Source organism: Sitophilus oryzae, unplaced genomic scaffold (assembly GCF_002938485.1).
Source record: "Sitophilus oryzae breed Bouriz unplaced genomic scaffold, Soryzae_2.0 scaffold_1179_pilon_pilon, whole genome shotgun sequence".
NCBI lineage: Eukaryota > Metazoa > Arthropoda > Insecta > Coleoptera > Curculionidae > Sitophilus > Sitophilus oryzae.
This window is the reverse complement of record NW_022145814.1, coordinates 1,904,974-1,918,663: the sequence shown is the minus strand read 5'-3', so window position 1 is coordinate 1,918,663 and position 13,690 is coordinate 1,904,974. Positions and strand designations below refer to the sequence as shown.

The following is a 13,690-nucleotide window of genomic DNA, read 5'->3' as shown; positions in this document are numbered from 1 at the left end:
GTACCACCAGTAGTACCATCTACCTTAGTGGAAAGTACCATTTTAAGGGTGTTACGGAATTTTACATGACCGCCATTCGCTTCGGCATTAAAATGTGTGTAAGAGTACCAAATTTCAGGAAAAACGGTTTACAAATGTTCTTAAAAGTAAAGAAAATATATTATTTTTATTTAACCTTTCGAGGGCTCAGTGGCGGATACAGAGGGGGGGCCCATGGGGCCCGACCCCCCCCCCTAAAATCTGTAAATTATGTTAAATATTAGGCTTTTTTGTTAAAAATGACGCCCTAAAAGGCATATTCTACATTACTTTTTATTTTGGGCCCCCCCTAAAATAAATTCCTGTATCCGCCCCTGCGAGGGCTGTAATTTCTTCGGGAAGAACTTTAGGAACTTTTTGATTAATTGTTCATAGAAAGTTTTTGTTTTATTTTTATTTGCGGAATCTCCCACTAAAATTAGATACACTATTTTTTGACACTAAATTAAAGCCGCTCTTTATCGTTAAGACATTTAAGTAGGATATTCTTAAGCTTTGAGAGGGTCTTTCATTTATATTAGCTCTTAGGCACTCCTAAATGGCGTTTTCAAGAAAAAATAGTGTACCGAGATATGTCAGAATTACTTTGTCTACTTATTCTCACAAAGAGTTCCTTCTTTGAAAGAATTTGTGCAGAAACATCGTTTTTTAGGGAGTCGTATGGTTGGTTTTGGCTCTCACACACAACATTGGTGATAGAAAAGTGACTTTTTGAATTTGGCAAAGTTAAAGTTGACACAACTGAGAGTGTGATTTTGTTCATTATTGGTAATTGGTGACATTATGTAGAGTGGGAATCGCAGCTAAGTTTATATTAGTACCCCTTAACGTGCACCTGGACATTTTGTTCGTTCTACATAAATTGTCGCAATTCAGTTGTAAATATTATTAAGTTTAATATTTTGGGGAATGTAACATACTGAAAAACATACTACAAGAGCACTGAACGCTTTATTTATATATTATTTACATCTTTGGGATTTAAAATACAGGAAAATCAGACACACGGGAGAAATTTGTTTTCATTTCATGAACTTAACATATACCCTTTAAATTTCGTTAAACATTGGCAGTGCATAACATATTTTTATAGACACACATATATATAGATAACTGTTTATATGAATACCGTACGATCAATCAGTTTTATGTACTAGTACTTTTTTAATATCTAGTACGTAATAATTTATGATACAATTGTATAATAAATACTTACGTAATAACGTATTATAATATGTATTATAATTTATAAATATTTATAACTAGACAATTAAAATTACTATTCATCTGCTTCATTGATTCTTACTTTATATCACTTTTTGATCGTTCGGTAATTTCTAAATATAATTTCAAGCTTAATACATTTATTCTTTTTCAATGCTATTATAGTTCATATTATAGGTTTTTATATTTAAGTTAATAACACAATATACGAAGAAGAATTGATTAACGGTTTTTTTATTTTGGTTTTAGATAATAACGATATTTTAAATAATAATTTATTAGAATATAAAACTAGGACTATTTACCGCACAACGTATTTATGATATTCTAAAAGGAACCTTAAAACAAGTTACAATTTATTAAAAAAAATGAGAATCATATTTCCTGTATTAAATAATTGATTATATGTTTATCAAGATATTGATTATCATTATGGTAGATCCTATTACATTTAACATCAATAACTTTTGTAAACATTTACAATACCTACGGCTAATTTTACATCTTTGGTAAGAGAGGGATCAATAAATATCCATAAATGATTTGTTGTTTAAGGTTGATTCTCATTATATGTTCCCTATCCACTACTTTCCGTTTTCGTACCATTACCATGGTTTCGTTTAAAAGCATGAATACAATCAAATTATACGGCAGATGTACGATTGTTAGATTCTATTTTAAATATATGAATTTGGCGCTCTATTTAATTATTTGGTTGCTCATGCATGTGCGCCTAAAATGCGGGACGCGAACGACAGTTAAGGAATAGCGTCGCCGCGGCAGTCACTGCTTGACATTAACCGCGAATTCAAAAGAATTTAACACGATATACGGAACTGCTATGGAACGAAAACGAAATGTATAGTGACAACAATCAACCTTTATACATTATTTAAATTGATACTATATCATCAATATGCATATTAAGCATCATTTATTGATATCTATATTACAGGTAGCTAATTCAGTGCTCTAAAAATATATATGTATAGAGAAAAAGCCAGTTTCTTTGAAATTACACTAAACGTTAACCTATCTTTTTTTTAGATTTTAAGATATAAACATTGATTTTTTTACACATTCAAACTCTTTATATACATAATATTTAAGCAAAGTAGTCTAGAAAATCACACACGCTACAAATAATATGAACACTTTTAAGAATGAATTAGGTATTTTAATTTCACTACTTAAGTCAATGCTTTTAAAAATTCCAGAGAACATAATTTTTTGTTTGCATCAACAAATTTTCATGAAGAACTGAGGACATTTTTTAATGTCAGTATATTTATATTAATCTCTCCTGATTCTAGATGAGACATATAGATAAAAATGTTCATATCAAATATTGCAATAGCATAAACCTTATCTAATTTTTAAAGAGACACTATAATAAATAAAAAAGACACAATAGTATAATGCTTTTTTTGGAATGTAACATTTTATTAATAAAAAATCAAGAGGCTACATTTTAATTCGTAAATGCATTTATAATTTTAATACTTTCATAAAAAGTTTTATATAGATCTTAACAGTATTAATCTTTGAAATAAAAACTCTAGATTCAGTCATCTGTAGATTTTTAAAGGCATGATATATTGTTATTAATTATTTTCAGTACCGATAAATATTTTAATTAACAGTTCACTAACAAATTTGATAAATTAATAAATATGTGTTTGATATTTTAAATACTAACGATGATTTGGAATAATCATACATATATAATTACATTTTTTAAACTGAGTGACTTGTGTTCATTATTTAAAATAATTATATTGAAATATATTCTGCTAACAAGAATATTGATATCATAACGTGATGCATTGTGAAATTATATTAAATTATTTTTAGGTTTAGGTGGGAAATATATGAAATATAATTATGAGCATTGAAGCAATAATGAACTGACAGTTTATGTTTATTTTTGGTGAGATAATGAACTAAACGAAAAAGTTTAAAACTTTATAAAATTATAGCTGTTGCATAACATTTTATCACTATAAGATAATATCTGGTTTTAATGTTATTTGAGTAATAAATTTGACTGTAATTGATCGCCATATAATACATAAAATATAAATTTTTGATTTTCAGAGCTGACTAACAAATATCTAATGGTAGAAACATTATTGTTTATAGTAACAATCTTTCAAGTTTTCAAACTGGTAATACAAGAAAGATATTTTATATTTAAAAACATATATTCTTCATATTTTTAATCACTCATATATGTATATGAGAGCAACTTCTGAAAAAAATTTAGAAATAAGAAATGTCACATTTTCATTGATATTATGTCTTATTATGATTATCAAAATATTTTTTTCAGTCTGCTTAGGTGGTACTTTTTTCTAAGTTAAATGGTTAATCTGTTTTATATTTATTTGTTGTTAAATACAATCGTCAAGTTTCTTGTATAGAAATAATATCGTTATATGTATTAAGTTATTTTGGAAATAATATTATCTTCCACCCAAATTGACACATGAGTAATCAATACGTATTTAAAACCTTTTTATGATTTAATGTTTAAATTGTTGCATTAAACTTAAATTAATCCTTTTAAGTTTAACAGAAATGTACAATAATTATATTATACTTTCTAAGTTTAAAGTAATGTATAGAGTTTATTAGTATTAGTGCTAATTTTGAAAGTGCGTCTTAATGTTAGAAGTATTTTTGCACAATCTAGCCCTTTTACATTTTATGTACAAATAGCCTATCTAGGTGCTATTCCTACAATAGTAAATTGTCCAGTATTTGCTGTTCTTCCTAACAATTTCTTCAGCAACCTTAAATATTTTTCTCAACATTCCATAGGTTTAGTCTTTACAAATTTGAGAATCTAGAATAAATTTAAATCTAATATTCAATAAAAAAAATCCATATATACTCCAGCGTGAATTTCATAATTCGGATGAGATCAATATTAACAAAAATATTGAAAAGGAAAGAAATATAAAGCTTTATTCCTTTGTTAAATTGTATTATTATATATTTGAAAAAAAATATATTAGATAAGCAGTCTACATACAGGGTGAATCTTAAATAATTGCAAATATTTTTAGGGGTGGTATATTTCGATCCTAGAGACAGGTCTATGTTTTTTTTTCGCGAAAATTTTTATTTGAACAGAAAAATTTTCTTTTGAAAAATTTTTAGTTAAAAATCGTAATACCTTCATAATATGGCAATATGGGTAGTATATTAAATTTACAAGAAAGAAATCCCAGAAAAGATCCAGCGGTTCTCAAAATGTATGCGAAAAATCTTTTTTTTTTAATTTCCAAAGTAAAATATTTCGGTTATTTTGGACTTATTTGAAATATGTTTTTTGAATATGTTTCTTTTATCGAGATCTACCAGCCCTGAAAATATTTATTTTAGACTGAACCTGTATAATATTTTTATTACAAATATCATGTAAGTCAGTGACTATTATCAATCTATCTATTTCTTGCTAATATTCTTTATACTGTAAGATAAATAAAAATCTGTCCATGTGAATACAATCAAATATGCCAAATGTCATTTAGAGAGAAATAAATGAAGAAATGTTAACGTTAAAATGTTACTTTGTTATTTGTAATCGCAAAACATTTTCCGATGCACGTCATCAATCATATCGACATTGACCCTAAAGTCTATAAACCTGGCTAAATGAAATTTTGGCAAAAATGTTTAAATTTGTTGTATAATTTAAGATACCGAGCAGCTCTTCATTTGACTTTATAGATCAAATGTAACAGATATATTATTTATACTGCAAAAATTAGTTGAAACCGAAGTTTATTATCGCCATATTGGTCACATTGGGCCATTTTTTTGTGTAATTTTTTGCGCCATTTGCGCCACTTTGAGTGTAATTCTAGTTTTTTGCCTATTTTCATAGTTTTTTTTAAATTGTACTTTTAAGTACAAACGGTTCTTTGAAGAACTCAATTTTCGAGTTTTTGTATTGCATTTCTTGAAATTGTGTGTTGAAAATATGCCAAAGCATTTAAACAGTCGAAGCAGAGTTTGTACAATAAAGGCCCTTTTTTACCCTTGACTGCAGTCAGAGAAGTAAGTTTGATTGATAAGCACATTGCACCACTTTCAATGTTATTTCTACGTTAGTTTTAATTAAATTCTGTGATTATTAGTTTGTGCAATAATAGCACCCTCTTACTTGTTATTACCACTTAATGGCGTTGTAAGATGTACTTCAATAAATAAATAAATAACCCATAATAACGCTTAGAATAATCTTCCTAATGGACTAGTCTTTGCCAATATGTAATAAGTAAAATAAGCTATAAAACAAATAAATCAATTGATTACTAAAATATTAGTTATTAAATTAAAAATAAAACGTAAAAGTCTTTAAAAAATTATAAAATAAATATATTGTTTGTCACTTTTTAATTAAGATTCATCTCATAAATCCATCACAATTTGGCAGCGCTGTCGCCATCGCTTGTCACTCAAAGTTGATCACGTGCATCGGAAATTGTTTTGCGATTACCATACTTATTTTACTTTATATACTTATGATGAAGATTTGGTATTTAATGGTATGAGATCTTTAAATAAAACGTTTTCTCCAATTATATATATTTTTTTTAACTTTTAATAATAATTTAGCTACTTTATTATAAATAAATGTATTTTTATTCAAATTGTAGATAAATAATTACAATTTTTTTTCTATAAATTTAGCTTCAAGCTGGAGGTGTCTATGTATTGGTTTATATTTAAAAAATTTAAAAAGACGAAAAAGTGTAAAACGTTTAAATTTATTTTCTTAAAACATATAATTTCCCTCAAACTATCGTTTATATTTACACTGAAATAGCTAATTATTTAAGTGTAAATATAAAATATAAAAACCATAAACAAAAACTTATTAAAGCAAATAGTGACGTAACCAAGTCAAGTGCACAATGTTTTTATAAAAACGTAATTTGAAAATTCCAAATACAAAATCAATTTATACCTTAATAATAAAATAAATATAATTAATGTAATATGTATTTCGAAGAGAGTACGGCAGCTATCAGCACAAAGGCTGCAGTTGGTTTCAAAGAACTTCCAAAGCTAACTCTGATGTCGTCTTTTTTCAAGAATGGAGCGTCGATGACGTGTATGATCCCATTAACGCATTCGACGTTGGCTCGGAAAACGGGTATTTTTTGTTCGTTCCAGTGAATGACGTAAGCTATAATGCAAAGAACAAGTCATTAATTATACATATTATTTTTTGTAAAGTTATTCTAAATTAGTTAAAAAAATTTAACAAGAAGGAATATGAAATTAGTTAAAGAGAAAGTATGATTTGCTGTAATACTCTAAAACAGCCTCTACACTATGCGGAGAACTCTTCGAAGCAGGTCAAGTTCGCGTTTCGTCGCCCAACTTTGTCGCATTTTGGTTTATTTCCAGTTGTCTTGACCCACTTCGGTTTGCTTCGACCTACTTTCGATTCTTAAAAGCGCCTGAAAACTACTCGTGAGGAGGGCGTGGGTATTTTTTATTCTTCCTGATGCCTCTTTAAATTTTGTTTCGTTTTGAGCTATTTTCAAAACGTGGCGGTATCTGTACCCGAGGCAAAGGACTTTTTTTCATAAATCTCAGTGAAATAAGTAAACCTAGACGTTTCTAAAATAGCTGTTGCGAGGGGTGTCTCACTATTGGAATTACATGTACATTTTTCTTAGCAATCGCTGGCAGTCATTGGCAGTCTTACGGAAGTCACCTATAATAATTACATGGCAGTCATAGGCAATCTTCTTCGTAGTCCTTGGCAGTCGCTTGACAGTAAAATTATATTTTGGCAGTACTTGTAGATTTTTTACCGAAGTGAGACACCCCTCGAGCTGTTGTTACGATATTTCGTTAATATAATATGTTTTATTTTGATACGCAGGGTGTCCCAGAAATAAGTGCAAGGAATTTAAAGGGCGGTAGATCTCGATAAAAGAAACATATTTTCTCTTTATCGTTCTTCAAATAAGTCCGAATTAAAAGAGTTATTTTACTTCGAAAATTTCCAAAAAAAATGATTTTTTGCTAAAATTTTGAGAACCACTGGATCTTTTCTGGATTTTCTTTCTTGTAAATTTAATCTACTACCTATGTTGCCATATTATCAAAAAATTATTTTTTTTAAATAAAAACTAAAAAAAATTCCAAAAAATTTTCAAAAAATTCCAAATTTTCAAAAAAAAAAATTCGCGTAAAAACCTCATAGGCGCGTTTCTGGGGTTGAACTATACAACCAGTTAAAATACTTGCACTTATTTCTGGGACACCGTGTATATTCCACAAAATTAATATTAGAATACGCGTTTCTAATATGAAGAGTAGATATTTAAGAACAAAACTTTTGACTCAATCTGCAGAAATTTACAATATGTTTTTTATTTAATTTTGTTATAATGAATTAGTATATAAAACTGTATATGTTATGTTTATTTACGAGGCCTTAATTGATTAATATAACAGAAGTATTGCTTAATGAGTAATACTAGCAACATCCTCAATATGTCGAGTTTATTGGGAAAATTATTGATTGACCCGACGCGACGTCAATAAAAGACACTTTTATATATAATAACATGGTTTGATATAAATCCATTCAAAAATAAGAAATAATTAGACGATTTTTTAAATAGTTTAACACCGCGGATTATAAGCTATAAAAGGCAAACCACCAGAATAGTTAGTCACTGCGTATTGCCCTGCATTTTTACAATTTTAATTTTTGGAAATACATTTTTTTAATTATATTGTAATTAATAATGTTAGACAATGATTAAAACTAAATATTCTTGTGTAACCTTAGAGGAATAGTCAATTAAATCTACCATCGGTAACTGTTTTCTAAACGCACTGTTTTTAATTTTTCATATCAGTTTAATATAGTGGTATTAGATACATTACACTCCATTTCAAATTAAAATATTTATTCACACTTCATGTTTACTTATTTTTCTGAAGCCACCGCAACGTTTCACCTTGATTGCTTCGGGCTATTTCACAAAATATTACGATAAATATAAGCCCGTGTTATAAAAATTAGTTCCCACGTTTCCTGAAATAGATCGAAACGCGCCGTGATTGTTTGTTTGTTTTTTATTGTTAATCCAGATTAATTTAATCTGGGATAATCTGGGTTAGCAATAAAAAACAAACAACCAATCACGGCGCGTCTCGATCTATTTCACGAAACGTAGGAACTAATTTTTATAATACGGGCTTATATTTGAGTTTACTTCAGACAGTATTTCTAGAAATGTTTTTACGAAATATTTCCAGAAATATTTCGTGAAACATTTCTGGGATAGTGTAGAGGCTGTTTAATATTGGACTTGGATTGTGTTTATCGTGAATCGATATCTAACTAAACTCATTAAAAAAACGAATAGCTCATGATGCTTAGAGCTAAAGAACAGCTGAAGAATGGAGAGAAAAAATCTGGTATAGCCGAGCACATGAAGGCCAACGATTACCGCATAGTTTGAGAACATACAGAAGTATTATAAAATAACCCCATCCGAAGAAAATAAAATTTAAAGAAGTTTCTTACATAAACTTCAATTAGGATGCCACAAGAGAGCAGACATTTCTAATGTGTTGTGTGTGTGCACCCCCAAAAACTACAAGGAATATTATTCGAACTCAAAGAGGAACTTCCATTCTTCCAGGAAGGAACTTCCAGAGAGGAACTTCCAACTTCCACCATTCTTAGGAGGCCCATAAAATACGGCTGTATGTACTTTTGTACTAAGACTGTACGTAGGTTGCCTTTTAAGTTTTTACAAAAAGTGAAACAGAAACGAACAAGTTCGAAACAAAGTGTTTTATTGCTTTTCGAAATATTCGCCCTTAAGGTCTTTTGCATACGTGAAACCAATTCTGGAAACATTTTTTCCACTATGAAGCTGGTATCTTAAAAACATGGTTTTGAAAGTCTTCAACAGCTTCTTGAGGTGATATTTTGAGGTAATCCGCTGTCCGCGCATCCTTTGTTTACACACAGTGAGGAACAAGAAAGTCATTAGGCGATAAATCGGGCGAATACGGGCAATGAGACATTAATTCGATACTTTTCTCCAGAATAGCAGAAAAAAGAATAACTAACTATACAGTGAGAATTAACTGGGAATTGGATCATCTACGTAATATGCCGGATATAGTAAAAATAATAAATTCAAATAAATTGAAATGGACCGACTATGTTAAGGAAAAATATATCAATGTACAGGAAACAAGTAATGCGAAGATGCTTAGCCGTATAGCAGCAATCAATATCCTTTTATATTCTTTCGTGGTTACATTTTAAGCTCTTCTAGAAGATATTTATCTGTCTAAGACTAGTTAAGTTCTAGAATACATTTCTAAAAAATACATTAGGTTTGCAAGTTTAGTTTCTAAAGTATAAAAAATCTATATACTACAGCCTCAATCTAAATAAATATAAAAACTACATCACTATATTATCTGCAATTGAATGCCATTGCTAAAAATACGTGAAAAAATATCTATTCTACGGTAGAAAAATACTATTAAACTTAAAAAAGTAGAAGAAACATATTTAAATTCCGTTATATAAAAAATTATTTGTAAGTATAACTATAATGGGTGTGTCTCAAAAGTGGCTCACCTCCTATAACTTTTTTATTTTTTCATGTAAAAAAACGAGGTTTGGTATATAAGACATAATAGACCGAGAGCTGGCTACATAAAAAACCTTATCATCGTTACATGGCTAATTTTTCTTGTGAAGTCTCCTTATGTGTAGCCATTATGAAATAGTCATGTCTGCCAACGCGATCCCGGAGCTTAAAGCGGGGGCGGCCAATCGAAAGGGTGAAATTTTGACACTAAAAATATTATAAGGTACACGAGTTATAATTGCCAAAGAGCTTTTATTTATTATTAAGAAAACTTAAATTTACTTAAAATCCCGTGCGCAAAAGGGCAGATGAAAAAAATCGTGGCTCAATCAGCTGTAGACAGTTATCAAAAGCGCGATATTACTCTACAGGGTGTGAGTCTTGGATAAGTGCAAATATGTTCAGGGCTGGTATCTCGACAAAAGAAATATATTTTTTCTTTACCGTTTTCCCAAATGAGTCCAAAATAACCGTTCAAGTTTGAAAATTTAAAAATACATTTTAGAAAGATTTATGAGTCACCTGTTTTTTTCTGTATTTGCATCCATTCTTTTAGTGTCGTAACAAGGTCGTAACCGAGGGGTGTCTCACTTCGGTAAAAAGTGTACAAGTACTGCCAAAATATCATTTTACTGTCAAGCGACTGCCAAGGAGTACGAAGAAGACTGCCTATGACTGTCATGTAATTATTATAGGTGACTTCCGTAAGACTGCCAATGACTGCCAGCGACTGCCAAGAAAAATGTACATGTAATTCCAATAGTGAGACACCCCTCGGTCGTAACCATAGAGTAAAGCCGTAAGCATGGTAGATTAAAAAATTATACCGTGGGTAAATTTGCAGCGAACAGGCAGTTGTATAAAGTTTTCTAAAATATAAAGGAACATTTTTAAAAAATGCACGATTTTCAAGGCGGGTAGCATTCCCTGAAAGCGCTAGAGTAATATCGCGCTTTTGATAACTGTCTGCCGCTGATTTAGCCACGATCTTTTTGTCTGCCCTTCTGCATACGGCTTTTAAAATGAATATATATGACATTTCACAATTCGGCATGCATGTGAGCCATATTTTTTTCCAAAATTTCATGCCTGTGTCCTTTCGCGTTGTCTGTCGGCATTTTAGCGACAAGAAAAATGCCTGCCATCAATTTTTCACGTTCCTTAATAATAAATAAAAGCTATTTTCGCAATTATAACTCGTGTACCTTATAATATTTTACGTGTCAAAATTTCACCCTTTCGATTGGCCGCCCCCGCTTTGAGCCCCGGGATCGCGCTGGCAGACATGACTATTTCATAATGGCTACACATAAGGAGACTTCACAAGAAAAATTAGCCATGTAACGACGATAAGGTTTTTTATGTAGCCAGCTCTTAGACTATAAATTAGGATTGATTGACGTATTCAATTATTTTTAGTCACAGAAATCAGTTTCACCAGAAATAACTACAACTTTTGAGTTTTAAGTGACACCCTGGGTATTTTTTTACTTTATTCAACAGAATATGACACTCTCAATAGAATGACAAATCATATGTCACCGTTTGACATTTTCGCATATTGTTTATTTGAAATTGACCTCGGGGGAAAATAGTAACAAGCCACAACATGAGTGAAATTGATTTAATATTATGATTTATTGATTTAAGAACGTAACAAGCCACAAGGAAGAAAGTGCGGTATTTGGGCAACAGATGGCGCCACAGTTATCTAGTGACGTTCTTCGGTCAGGACTGAATACTGTCTGATGTTGACGGAAGAACGGAACAAGCCACACATTTTAATCATGGCGACCGGCAGAGATAGTGCGGTTAAGCGAAAGTTGTTTATTTATGATAAAAACAGCGACAGTAGTGATATTTCGAGTGAAACGGATGATCGTGTAAGGGATAAGGACTATTTTAATTCGAGTAGCAGCAGCGATGACAGCAGTGTTGTCACCTCAGAGGTAAATAGAATATAACGTGGCTTGTTACGTTTTTAACTAAATTTTGAACGTTTTTGAAAGCTTAAAAATATTTCAATTATTGCAACTTGGAATATGCGTTGGGTATTTATTTCCACCTGAGTTTATGGAACGTACTCTTATTCTAAAAAAGGCGTAAGATTTTTGAATAGAAAGAGGTTAGGTTAGGTTATTTCAGATGGCTTGTGGCTTATTACCTTTTTGCATAAAAAATTATCAATTTCAGTTTTGGTGAAAACAACTGATAAAAAGGTAATGTATTATTTTTTTATCAAGGGTGGACGTGCTACTAGAGGATTCATCGAAACGCCGGAGAAAAAGAAGGCCGCCAGGAAAAGACAAATCAACACAGAATGCAGGAAGAAAGTTAAAGCCCAACATAGATGAAATTTCGGACATGGATATACCACTACAAAAGGAAAGACTCAAATACTTAGAACTTTGGGCCCACCATGTAGCTGCAAGAAGAAATGCAGAGAATTACTACACGGAGTAGAAATGGCGATATTTCAATCATTTTGGGGCCTACAAACGTTCGATAAACAAAACGCTTATTTATTTGGCACAATCAAGAGTGTCAGTAAAAAACGAATCTACCCAAAGAAAACCAAAAGGCAGACATCCTCAAGATCTACTACGTTTAGGTACTTTGTAAAAATCAACGGAAAAGACCAAGAAGTTTGTAAACAACAGTTTTTATCTATCCATGGTTTGCAAAATTCAAAAAGACGAGTTTATAATATACTTTTGTATACATTTTTACACTACTTTGTAAAAATCAACGGAAAAGACCAAGAAGTTTGTAAACAACAGTTTTTATCTATCCATGGTTTGCAAAATTCAAAAAGACGAGTTTATAATATCTGTACCCAGATAAACCAAGGACTTCACACACCAAAGAGCGATGGTCGCGGAAGACACAAGAATCGGAAAAACAGGTTACCTGAAGAAACTATCCAGTCTATTCATGACCACATTAAGGCCATTCCGAAATATCGTAGTCATTATAGTAGAGAACGTAACCGACAAAAATGCTATATTGATCACGATATATCTATATCTTCTCTATACAAAAAATACTATATCCCTTGGTGTCAAGAACGGAACATTATTCCCGCAAAGGAAGATAGATATCGCAGAATCTTTTGTTCTGAATACAACATCGGATTTAAACTCCCTAAGAGCGACACGTGTGCAACGTGTGATGAATATAATACTTTGCTTAATACCCACAAAGGTGATGAGAATAAATTGAAGGAAATCAAAACAAATTTAGACCTACACCAAAGACGAGCAGAAGCGATGCAGACAAACACGAAGAATGAAATTCAAAGATCTAAAAATGAAAATGACTTGGAAGTTTAACTTTTTTTTTTTCAAGAATGAAATTCAAAGATCTAAAAATGAAAATGACTTGGAAGTTTAACTTTTTTTTTTTCACTTACCATGCGATCGAGACTTTGCTGCAATTGAAAAGCATATAAAATACTTGGGACAAGTTTACTCTCCTGAATGTTGGGTAGAGGCCGTCAAAGATTCGAAAAGTTGGCCCAGTTCCTATTAATGCAAAAAAGTTGGCGAATTTGAAGGTTTTACTTCCATATATTCCTGGAGTTTACCACAACTATTATGCTAGTGTTGGTGTCAAAACTACTGTTAATGAAATCGATGATGACGGTGAAGACCAAGAAGGAGGAGTGGAAAATATCGATGGTGACTCTGAATCCGATTAAGTAGTTTATTTTTCTCGTTGAAATCAAATAACCTAATATCTGTTTTGATTTTGCATTGACATTT

General features: G+C 30.7%; 1 protein-coding gene across 1 annotated transcript in view; it reads right to left on the bottom strand.

Moving 5' to 3' along the window:
* Positions 1 to 6,076: 6,076 nt before the first annotated feature.
* LOC115891260 (fasciclin-1-like) overlaps positions 6,077 to 13,690 on the bottom strand; it is a 102,907-nt gene continuing 95,293 nt past the window's right edge. Inside the window, exon 6 of the mRNA XM_030911698.1 lies at positions 6,077 to 6,466. Within this exon, the coding sequence (XP_030767558.1) occupies positions 6,267 to 6,466 (200 nt within the window). The 3' untranslated portion in view covers positions 6,077 to 6,266. The remainder of the gene's footprint in view (positions 6,467 to 13,690) is intronic.